Genomic DNA, 12,619 nt, shown 5'->3' on the forward strand with positions numbered 1-12,619 from the left:
GTTAGTATTTTGTTTCATTAGGCCCCTTTGTAGTATAGCATTTTATATTTCCTAAAGATGATTTATTGCATTGTCTGTAAGAACTATACTTTAAAAATTATTTCCACAGAAATAGTTGGTCATATACACATTGTATTAAATGTCTTCCCTCTGGTGGTAGTAGTAAATATTATTATGCATGAAAATAGGTTTGTCCTAGATTATACTGTATTAAACTTCAATAAAGCAATAGTTTGTTAAAGGTAAATTCATATTGAAACATTCCTGTCCGTTTGTAATCTGTTAATTATGATCAATTGTAAAGACTCATTTGCATAAATTAGGCTGGCTGAATAGAATCTTTTCAGTTGTAATGTTAGCCAGTTGCCTTATTTAGACCTACCATATGTACTCGTGTATAAGCCAAGTTTTCCAGCACATTTTTATGCTGAAAAAGATCTCTTGGATTATACTGGAGTGAGGGTCCCACTTACCTGTTCTCCGGTGCAATGCAGGTGTTCTCCGGTCTCTCCCGCTCATCTGCAGGCCCCTGCAGCCTCTGTGGGTGGTCCGATGACTGCTGATATCACTGCTCTTCTTCTCCTGCAGGCCGGCAGTCTCTGTGTTGTCACTGCCAAACTGGACAAGAACCTGCCCTCTTGTGTGCTGATACCTGGGGCGCACCGCATCCTTGTCAGATGAATGTTGAATTCGGCAGCTCTTCTCCCGCTCTTCTCCAGGGCTGTGACCAATGACGTAGCTTTTACAGTCTTACCTGTGCTTGGTGATGTCCCCTTCCTCCACCCAAGCATTGCTGAATACAAGTCCCGGTATATCTCCGGTCTTGGATGTACAGTATGTTTATTTACAGTACTGAGTCTGCTATATTTTATTTTTTAATTTTCTTATTAACCCCTATCTGGACCTAGTGTTGACTATGTTTCATAGAGCAGCCTGTATTAGGGCTCATAATACACACACTGCGTTGTGTAAGCACTGTGTTACTGCATGTGTTGTGTTAGCACTTCCCATACATATGCGGTAACTGGAGAAGCGCACACAGTAACAGAGTGCATACGCAACACAGTATGTATATTATGGGCTCTAACACAGGATGCTTTATGCAAACATAGACATGTCATCACATTCTGGGATATTCTCATTCTAAATTCTCCAAACCCTGGATTACTGTCAGCTCCCTTGGTGATCCAGCATATTTTGGGTCTCTAGGTGCCTTTTGAGTGAGATTCTTTTGGGAGGGGGATCTATTTTCCATGGTGAACTGTCTTGCTGCATTCTATTGCCAATTGATTTTACTTGTTTATATGTATAGTTGCCTGAACACCACCGTTTTTTACTGTAAATTGACCTCTTTTAAGAAGTATAATTAGGGCTTATTTTTGGAGTAGGGCTTACGGTATATTTTGAGAATTTAATCGCTATGGTATGGTACTATTTTTCAAATTCTTTTATTTGTTTTTTAATTTGTTAGAAATGGATCGCAATGCTTCTAATCCTGGACCAAAACAAAAACTCAGGTCATACGAAGCTGGTTTCAAACTTAAGGTTGTGTCAAGAGCAGAAGAGAGCAATAACAGTATTGCAAGTAGGGAATTTTGTGTTGACAAAAAATGAGTGAGGGCGTGGTGGAAAGTGAAAGCTGACTTGGAAGATTCCAAAAGCATAAAAAGCTCAATGTGGTTTAATGACTTCATAGGGGCTGTAGAGACTGGATTTCAGAAATGAGTTATGGAGTGTCATCAATATGGTTATGCATGGGAATTTCCTTATGTGCCCTTCAGATGGCTAAAGACCACAAATTAAAAGCACCCAGCATTGAAAATTTTGTTGCATCAGCAGAATGGTGTAACTGCTTCATGAATAGGTTTGCCCTGTTTGCAGCAAAGAACAAAGATTTCACAGAAATTGCCAAAAGACCTCGATGACAAAGTGATGTCATTCCATTCATTCATTATAAAACAAAGAAGGATCCATAACTATGACCTGGGAGATATGGGGAATATGGGCGAAACACCTATGACCTCTGATCTTCCAAGCAAACGAACTGTGGCAAGTTTGGGAGACAAAACTACTATTTTACTCATAACCAGAGGAAATGAAAAAGCAAACAAACATTTCATGTTTTGCTAATGGAACTAAGCTGTGGCCTTAAAAGGTCAAATTCCAACCGCGAATTACAGTGCATGCACATATTAAAGGCTGGATGAATGAAGATGGAACAATAAAATGGCTGGAAGATATTTGGAATGGACAACCAGCCTTAAAGGAAAAACCATCATTGCTAGTTTGGGATATGTTCAGAGCCCACACATCTGATGACATAAAAAAATTGGCAAAGCCTTCTCAAGTTGCATTGTCCATTATTCAAGGTTGGCTTACATCTGTATTGCAGCCCCTAGGTGTGTGATTAAATAAACCTTTCAAAGACTCTGTGCAAAAGGTGTGGCATGAATGGATGCCATCTGGTCAAGCCCAACTGACAAAAGTTGGAAATCTGATGAAGCCCGACATAGAATTGATAGCAAAGTGGGTTCATGATACTTGGGAAGGGATTCCAGAGGACATGGTGCAACGTGCCTTCAAGAAATGAGGCGTTAGTAATGCTATGGATCCCAGTGAAGACAGCGCTTTGTATGAGAACGACAGCAGCGATGGTGATGACTGTGAACTCAGTGATGATGACAATGTCTTTGCTGATGACCTCACACCAGCGAAAGCTGAAGCTCTGTGTGGACATACAGATGAGGAAGAGGAATGCAGTTTTGAAGGATTTTAACTCTTGTGTTTTAGCCTGGTTGATGATTGAGCAAAGGTTTTTGTACTTTTAAAGTTATTCTTGATACCATATTGTATTTGTTGACCCTTTTCCACTTAAAGAGCCAGTTTACTCTTTTACTTTAAAATAAATATTCAAAGAACATTTAAGCGACTGATGCCTCAATTAATGTAATTTTTTTGGTATCTATTTTTATTTTGAAATTTACCAGTGCCTGCTGCATTTCTCACTCCAGGCTTATACTCGAGTCAGTAAGTTTTCCCAATTTTGGGGGGCAAAATCAGGTGCCTAGACTTATATTCAGGGCAGCTTATACTTAAGTATCTACAGGAATAAAATATTGTGAAACAATCCAAATTTCATGAAAACATAAAAGTTATAGAGAACATTAGCAAGTACATTTGTATAATTTTTCCTTAGTCTAATGTAACATGTTAGACTCAAGGATCACTTTGAGTTAAATATTGAAGATTCTTATGGAATAAAATGGGATTTTTGACAACTATAAGGAAGTGAGTCAAAAGGAACATATTGAATAGGTACTTCAAAACACACCAAGTATTCAGTTTTTATTTTATATTTTCAGGTTTTAGTGGGGTTTTGTTATTGTTTGATGTCTTCAAATTATTTTCGACTCATAGAACCCACGTGATAGAGTAGAACTCTCATGTGGGGTTTTCTAGTTATAATCTTTATGGGAGCAGATTGCTAAACTTTTCTCCCAGTTTGAACAGCCAGGTTTTGGATAGCAGTGGAGCACGTAACTGTTTTATCATCATGAGTCTTTATGCAGGATTTAGGGGCAATATTGAATATTTATTGAGTGCTGGCATCTCAACGGCCAAGCAATCTGATTAAAAAGGTAGTGGTCTAAACTAATCAGCAGCTATGTGGGAGAACAAACTTGGTGATCTGCTTCAGTAAAGGTAAGCCTACTACCACTGAATCTATTCCAACTCAAAGCTACCCTAGGAGAGAGAGTAAACTGTTCCATAGGGTTTCCATGGCTGTAAATATTTTTTTTTAAATCATTTTATTAGGGGCTCATACAACTCTTATCACAATCCATACACACATCAATTGTGTAAAGCGCATTTGTACATTCATTGCCCTCATCATTCTCAAAACATTTCCTCTCCACTTAAGCCTCCAGCATTAGGTCCTCATTTTTCCCCTCCCTGCCCACTCCCTCCACCCTCATGAGCCCTTGATAGTTTATAAATTGGTATTTTGTCATATCTTGCCCTGTCCGATGTCTCCCTTCACCCACATTTTTTGTTGTCCATCCCCCAGGGAGGAGGTCACATATAGTTCCTTGTAATCGGTTCCCTCTTTCCTACCCATTCTTCCTCTACCCTCTCTGTTTCGCCACTCACACCACTGGTCCTGTAGGGCTCATCCTCCCTGGATTCCCTGTATTTTCAGTTCCTATCTGTTCCAGTGTACATCCTCTGGTCTAGCCAGACTTGCAAGGTCGAATTCGAGTCATGGTAGTGGGAGCGGAGAGGAAAGACTGCCTCATTTTTCTTCTCCGTGATTGGTAAATTTACACCTTAGCCAAGCACTTAACCCATGGTATCACCATGTCTCCTTCCTGTTAAGATTACAGCCTATGAAAATATAGTGCAACTATTGTTAAATCTACAGGATCATTATGAGTCAGGATTGACTGGATAGTACACAGTGTCAAATTGAATGTGTATACTTACATCCATTTCGTTTTATCCCTATCAGAACTTCATCCTGAATAGAAAGTGGAAAGCCAGCCCCTTCCCCCATTCTAGAAGACAATTTGGGACATGAAGCTCGAAGATGAGACAATGAGAACTGCGGGTGGTGAAGAGCGCTGTTAAAGAACTTCGAGGAAAGGTGTCAACCTGTGAAAGTGACGTCTGAGCATGATGACAGGAATTCCAGCAACTTGTCACTGAAATGTCTTTCTCCAGGCGAGTTTTCTATTAAATATAATCAACAACAACAAAAACAACCTGAAACCATCTGAGAATATTTAATTTGTTCTACTTTTAATAATATTGATTACAAATTTATCTTTTCCAGATATATGACAACCATTGTGAGGAGAGTGTAAGATCGGGGAGTGTATTGTTCTAGTATACACTTTGTAATAGGGCTATTATGAGTCAAAACTGACTCAATCACACCTAACAACACATGATCTACTTAATATCACATGATGCATTTTTTATAATATAAAATGCAAATGCTAAACCTTCAGTAATCTAGCTGAATTACTTTCATTTAATCTAGAATTTCTATGTAAGCAGCAATTCAGAACTATAATTCAGATATCATTATTTAAAAATTAAATGCAGAATTATACTTTAATTAAATCAAGAAAATAGTGAATTACCCTTCACTGAAACCTGATTCATATTCATGTTTTCTAGTTACTCATGGTTCCGTAAATGTGAGTCACTTAAAACAAGACACCATATTAAATATGGGAGTTTGCTTTTAAAACAAGAATGATGAGTATCTTAATGTAAAGATCCAAGTTGCTCAACAATTATTTCTTAGAAACTTTGACTTTTAAAAAGTATTACATTGTTTAAAAAATAACATAAAAATAATTTTCAGATGCATGTTCCCCAGATTAGACTTTATTTGATCTTTTCTCAATGGCTTATTTAAGTATATAGATAGAACAACTTATGAAAGATTTTATTTTATTCAAAATACAAGTCACCATTTAAAAATTAATATAGAAAATGTTAACAGGCACATATATATTTAACTGGCTTTACAGGTAAGCAAGCAACCGTACAACAGATTTTTCAATGTGTGTGGGTTGGGCTAACTGCACACCCCATGAATTAATGTGGCTCTGTGTAGTTTTACTGGAATGCATATCAGAAATGTGAAAATTTTATTTATTTTTCAAGACGCTAAGGCATGAAACATTTCAAACTCTTAAAGAAATCGACCCTCAATTGGTTCTCTAGGTCATTCAATTGCCACTTAGAATGGCTTCAAAGATGTTGGATAAGCAAAATTCAAATGAATTAATCAATGATATCCACACAGACCAACTATTTTCATAAGATGATTCACTACCATAAATGTTAAAAATAAGCTACTTCTGCAAATAATAGTGATTACGGTGCTTCATTAAACTATCAGTCACAATGGATCTAGACAGGAAACACTTAACCATATGCACCACCAAGTAATTCAGGCATCTGATATCATGCCAATTCCTGCTTATTCAAGAAAACTAATTCCTCATTGTCTTTGTAATCTATGTATCATAATAATCGAACATTTGGGTAAATTGGGTTATTCAGAATGCACTGCCAAACCATGATACACCTACTACCACTTACCAATTCTGTTGCCAGGGGCCCTTTTAAAACTTGGTTGTTGAGATCAGTATTTGTCAACATAGTGAATCAGAGAGCCAATAAATTAATAGTTGCCATATGAGTTAGACATGAATTCTTATGATAACTCAGTATTCACCAAAACTCTTTATGTTACTAAAAAGTGAAAAGCATGACATTTTAAAAAATGTACTATTGGCTCTAGATAATCTATATACAAAAGTTGTGTTTAACATATTGAGATTTTGATATTCTTAATATAGAAGAAAATACTTTTGAATTGTACATATAAATGGTTTAAATGTATTTGGAATCAGGATATCAAAATCTTATAAGAGTTAAAATTTTGAGTATAAAAATTTTAAACATTGAGGTGATTTTCAAAATATAAACAAAGAGAATATTGGGAAGGGAAAACAGATCTAAACTTTTATTTTAATACATAAAGAAATATCTCATACTCATTTATGTCTAAAATAACACTAGACCAAGATTATGAAACCTTAACTAAAAAATGTGAACATTTAAATAACCACTAGGTATAAGAAATCAAGTTTAATATCTGTAAGTATAAAAAACAATTGAGATAAAACAATAATAAAATATTATAACGTACAGAACAAATTAAAATGACCTGCTTAAACAGAAAGACAAAACTTCATGCTCTTTGGAGTATATGAAAATGGCATTACTTTATATTGACAATGGAAATGGGAGTGGTACAAATTTTCTAGACAGTATTTGTGTAATACTAATCACTGTTTTAAAAAAAATAATTTTCCTTTAACTATTCATTTCACCTATAACAATTTCTTTAGTAAATGATTGGATAAATCAGCACACATGAGTTTGCAAATACGTTCATCCCCAAATTGTTCAATATAAAAAAATTTAAAAGGCGGAACAAATTAGTATCTGTATGTTTATCAATTCAAAGTTAGTTACATTGTGCTACCATTATTGCAGAAAACATAAGTCATTAAAATTATAAAATTTTGTGAACATAGTTGACTGTAAGGTACTGGCATATTAAGAAAATTTTAAAGATTTACAATATGATTCTATTTCTGCTAAATTATCTGTGTGTATATGTATACAGAAAATAAGAACAACAAAAGCCAGGAGGGAATGAAACCTATTTTAAGATCTGCCTGCATAAGAATGACGGTGTTGGTGAAAGTACTCGGGCTGCCAAAAGAACAAAAAAATGCATCTTGGAAGAAGTACAGCCATAATGTTCCTGAGAAGCTAGGACGGTGAGACTTAGTCTTAAGTACTTTGGACATAATATAAGGAGAAACCAATCACTGGAAAAGGATATCATGCTCGGTCAAGTGGAAGAGTAGGGAAAAAGAGCAAGCCCCTCAACAAGATAGACTGACACAATGACGGCAATAATGGGTTCAAATATCACAATAGTTGTGAGGATGGTGCCGGACCAGGCAGTGTTTCATTCTGTTGCACAGAGGGTCTCTGTGAGTCGGAAACTACTCCATGGTCCCTAATAACAAGCCTGCGTAAGAGAATCATACACAATTCTTACTCATTTCCTCACGACACTTTTATTTTTGAAAAGAGCATCTGATTTTGAAGCTATGAAGATACACTTAAAAATGGAAATAGATTTTTCTCATTCTTTAATAAAATCTATTGCCATAGATAAGAGTTTTAATTTTGTCTCCTGAGTCCTTGCTGTGAGTCATAGTTAAATTGTTGGCAGTGGGCTTGATTTGGTTTTTGGTTTAATGCATGAAATAAAAGGAAAAAAACAAAAGCAATGAGAAAAAAACAAAAACAAATAATAAAATACATTTCCTAGACACTTTGGCATCAATGAGTCAGAATTTTAAAGCAATTATTTAAATGAAATAAATTACTTATTATTCGATTTCCAAATGGATTTGAAATGGCATATATCATAGACAAATACAAAAAAATCCTTAAAGCAAGCATATAAATGAACTGAGTAATCTTTCTGAAAAACAAGAAGGATGGAGAGGTCTGGAAATTAAACTGAAGTAAGATTTGTAATATTTAGAAAACAGTATAAGGCATCATTGTCATTTATCAGAAAATACACTGAATGAGCTTCAATCAAGGTAAAAAGTGAACTTTAAGTTTATATATCCTCATGTTTCTAATATTCTAAAGTTCATAAAAATAAGGAAACTTTTATTCTTCTCCAACCCCTGAGAAATTATCAGTAGAGCAATATAAAATTGACATGAAAATAAAGCTGTTAGCTAGGCATAATATGTTCTAAACCTGATTTTCATAACATTGGCATCTGCTATAAACTTAAGGCATTTATAGATGAAGATATGTAAGTTTAAGCCATCTTTTGAGCACCTGAATGAATTGATATAGGCTTAAAATTTAACGGATGAAAGAATCAAGCCAAAATTTAGATAACTATCAAATACCTGAATTATTGGAAATCAATGGGACAAAATCCTATGCAGCAGGCCTGTAGGCAGTATTTTAAAAAAATCTCATCTGACCCCCAGCCGTCAATGAAAAACAATCTTTTCTCATATTGTGCATATTAAGAATGTAATTAGATATTTAACTCAATTTGTACATTTGGTTTTCAAACTTTTGTTTTCTCTGAATAAAAACTTAAAAACGTAAATGAAAATTGGAAAATGTATTTTTGTAATTATCAATTTGCTTGGGATCCTGAGACAGAAGAATTATTTTGATAATCTATTCATAGAAGATGTTAAAGTTGGCGATATTATTAGAATAAGAAAGAAAATAAGTGATACACTCAAATTAGTTCACTTCAATTAGTTCAAAAGGCAATAAAAGTATATCTAATTATATTTATAAGGATAAGTTGGCATGGACTCCATGGTTGTTAGAATTATACTTATTGCTATGAATACTTCATTGAAAGTATAAAAAGTATAAAAGAAAAAGGATAATAGCATAATTAGAACTAAGCTTCTAAGATTCCCTTATTTTAAAACACACACACACACTGCAAACACACCCCTTTTATCACAAAGTTTACTAATTAAGGGGCCACCCAACTGGGTCAGAAATTTAATTTGGGCACTTTAGGCAGGAATGACATTATTTGCCCACCTACAGCAAATATTGGCTGGTGAAGCATGGTTTCCTTTCTTCTTGCCTCTGTGCCAGGGCAATGTTGAGGGGCTTGGTCCCCAAGAAGCGGCCATTCATCTCAGCCATCGCTGTGGTAGCCTCCTGGAGGGAGGAAAAGCAGATCAACCCAAACCCTTTACTTCTACCGTCTTCCCGCATCACCTTAACTCTGCTAACTGATCCAAATGAAGAAAATTCCTTCCGTAGTTTTTCATCATCAATGGTGTCATCAAGGTTCTTAATATAGAGCTTCACGCCCTGGCTCCAGTGAATTCTTTCTTGTCTTATCTGTTGAAACATTTGCTTTAACTCAGCTTGTCGCTCAATTTTCTTTTGCGCTCGGCTTACAAAGATCAGCTGCCCGTTTAGTTCCTTTCCATTCATTTCTTCCACCGCCTTTTTGGCAGACTCGTGGCTATCAAAACTCACAAAGCCGAAACCTTTGGATTTTCCACAGGAATCAGTCATCACCTTAACACTCAGAGTTGTACCATATTGGCTGAAAATGTCCTTCAGTCTCTTCTCGTCCATGCAAACCCCAAAGTTTTTAATGTAAACATTGGTGAACTCATTGCTTTTGTTTCTGAGCTCGGCTTCTCGATCTTTGCGGGTCTTGAACCTGCTAACAGACAATCTGCAACTCCTGAGCAATACCCCATTCATCTCCTCAATGGCCCTGTCTGCAGCGATCTGGTTCTGAAAGTGTACAAAAGCGTAACCTTTGGAGCCTTGATCATCTGTCATCACCTTGGACGACAGAATCTTCCCAAAAGGTGAAAACAGTTCATAAAGGGCTTTGTTATCAATGGATTTATCCAGATTCTTGATGAAGATGTTCCCAATTCCAGATTTCCTTAAGTAGGCATCACGTTGGGACCACATGAGACGGATGGATTTGCCTTTAATCTCATCAAAGTTCATGGTGTCCAGGGCTTTCTGAGCATCCGCCAACAGCAGGAAGTTCACATAGGCGTAGCCCAAGGAGCGGCGGGTGACCAGGTCTCTGCAAATGCGGATGGATAGCACAGGCCCCACGGTGCTGAACTTCCTGAACAGCAGGTCCTCGGTGACATCGGCATGTAGGTCACCCACATACAGCGAGGCCATGCGGTACTTGGCTGACACATTCATCTCCCTGGCTTGCACTAGCTCAAACGTGTCCCAGGAATTCTTGGAGCGACTCCTGCGGGAACTCAGCCAGGCCCGAGCTCGGGACAGGCCCAGGGGCGGTGGGCTCCAGGTCACAGTGTGCAGACGGAGCGACGGAGCGCAGGCACAGCTGGGGTGGCTCAGCAAATGCGCGACGGCGACCAAGCCAGCCCTCCCTGGAAGTTGTCAATGGAACTCGGAATGCTCAAGGAAACGCTCAGCGAAAAGAAGTTCGGAACTCGCCAACTTTGGCGCCGTCTTCCAGGGGCCACCTCCCTCCCCCAATCAGGGCTGTCTCCCCGGGCGCCCAGGTCGCTAGTTGTCGCTAGTTGTGAATGCCACCAGGCCTGTGCGGCTGGTTTCAAGTTACAGCTGCCGGAGAAAGAGCGTGGAGGGGGGGTGGGCAGCCGCGCGGGGCCCGGACGGAGCGCTCGGGCCCCCAAAGGCCGGGGCTCGCGTCCCGCGCGCGCCGCTGCAGCGAAGAAAAGTTAGCGAGACCCCGCAATTCCGGGCGCCCCTCCGAGGTGCGGGCGGTGCCGAGCGGGAGCGGGCAGCTCGGCCGGGGTCCGGGGCGCGGGCCTGGCGGGGGGCTAGGGGCTCACCCACGTTGCGGCCGGCTGGGCAGGCAACCGGAACTCGTGCGCTGAACTTCCCGCGCGCTGGGGGCCAAGTGCACTGTTTGCTTTGAAAAAATGTTTCCAAGACGTTTTCCTTCCCTGCGACCCCTGCACAGGGCGCCCTTCCCCCGCCGCAAGCGTTGAGCAGGGAACCCGGAGGCGGGGGCTGGTGGGGAAAAGGAAGCTTAGGGGAGTGGCCCCGGCAAAACCCACCCGCCCGCAGGGCCGGACGCGGGGCTGACCGAGGAGCACGTCTCCAATGTGGCTCAGGACCTATCACTGTCTTCCTGTAAACCCCTGTGGAGGCCTCCTGCGTCTTGGATGAGGGCCAACATCCCACATTGCTCCACAAAGTTCTGCAGGATTCTTGCTTTGTTCCAGGCTCCAGGGCTCCCTGGTTCCCCCTATTACATTGCTAAACCAACTTGCCTGTTTTGCAGAGCCACGTTGATAAAAACGTGTTGCTCGAAAATCAATAGAAATGAACTTTAGCAGTACAAGTTTTTTCCAACTTCACTGCTCCAAGGGTACATTTTCCCTCTAAGAATCTCTTAAGCTCTATTTCTTTCGAATTTGCTAACTTACAATATGCTGCCCACTCAGTAGGGGCGCTTATTTTATTCCCAGGACAAAGTCAGGAATTTAGCATTCAATGTCTATTGTTTAGAATAGATATTTCTCCGGGTCTTGTTTTCACATGGAGTCACAGAGATATGAGGATCAAAAGGATGAATTAAAGTGGAAACATCTAACAATTTCAATCACGTAGTAAACTATCAGTGCTTTCCTTTCCTCTATCAAAAAAATGCAACTGCTCATATGTCTTGAATAATATTTTAAAATTTGAATGTTAATACCGCTGTATCACAATAATTTACTTGCAAACTGAAATTATATGAATCAATTTACCTAAGGATAATACAGTGTTTTTCCAACTTTAATATAGGTAGGAATCACCTAGATACTGTTAAAAAGCAGAATTTAATTCAGGAACTGTGGCTGGGTCCTGAGAGTACATGTCTCACAAGCTCCTGGAAACACACTTTTGAGCAGCAGGACTTTAAAGCTAGTACTTGAGTTCTCCTTTTGATGGGCCTTTGCATGTGTAAAGATGCTGTGGTGGCACTATCCAGTGCTAATGGCAAGATTAGGCTTTCAAATGCACCAGCAGCTCCTCTGGAGGAAAAAGAACAACAGGTCCTACTCTTGTAAATTTTACAGATCTCACTGTCAGCAGCCATCAAGTAGATGGCACTCATAGAGACCTTGTATGACAGGATAGAACTGTCTCTGGTGGTTTCCTAGTTACAAACTAGGAATTAGAAAGCCTCCTCTTTGTCCCTCTGAGTGGCTGGTGGAAAAAGTGAGGTTTCTACCCCTGTAAAGAATTACAGTCTGCGAAACCCACAGAGGCGGTTCTACCCTGGGCTTTGAGTCTCTGAGAGTGGGAATTGACTCAGTGGTAATGGGATGAAAGAATTGTGCGTTCTTGATTTTGGCATGCTTCAGTGACTCAAACTGAGTCTCTTTTAAATGTTCTCTGAATCTTGGGGAACCCAAGTGGCAGAGTCTGTTACACATTGAGCTGCTTCTCTGGCCACTCTGTTCAGAAAGACTAGGCTGTC

The 12,619-nt window shown here is 39.1% G+C and overlaps 1 protein-coding gene across 1 annotated transcript; it reads right to left on the reverse strand.

The window, feature by feature from the left end:
- Window positions 1-8,031: 8,031 nt before the first annotated feature.
- PABPC4L (poly(A) binding protein cytoplasmic 4 like) lies at window positions 8,032-10,468 on the reverse strand. Its single transcript, XM_004712144.2, has one exon. The coding sequence runs from the start codon at window positions 10,357-10,359 to the stop codon at window positions 9,208-9,210; it is 1,152 nt and encodes a 383-aa protein (XP_004712201.1). The 5' UTR covers window positions 10,360-10,468; the 3' UTR covers window positions 8,032-9,207.
- Window positions 10,469-12,619: the final 2,151 nt, after the last annotated feature.

This window comes from Echinops telfairi, unplaced genomic scaffold, assembly GCF_000313985.2.
Source record: "Echinops telfairi isolate 266 unplaced genomic scaffold, ASM31398v2 ScPeMD7_2186;HRSCAF=2738, whole genome shotgun sequence".
Lineage (NCBI taxonomy): Eukaryota > Metazoa > Chordata > Mammalia > Afrosoricida > Tenrecidae > Echinops > Echinops telfairi.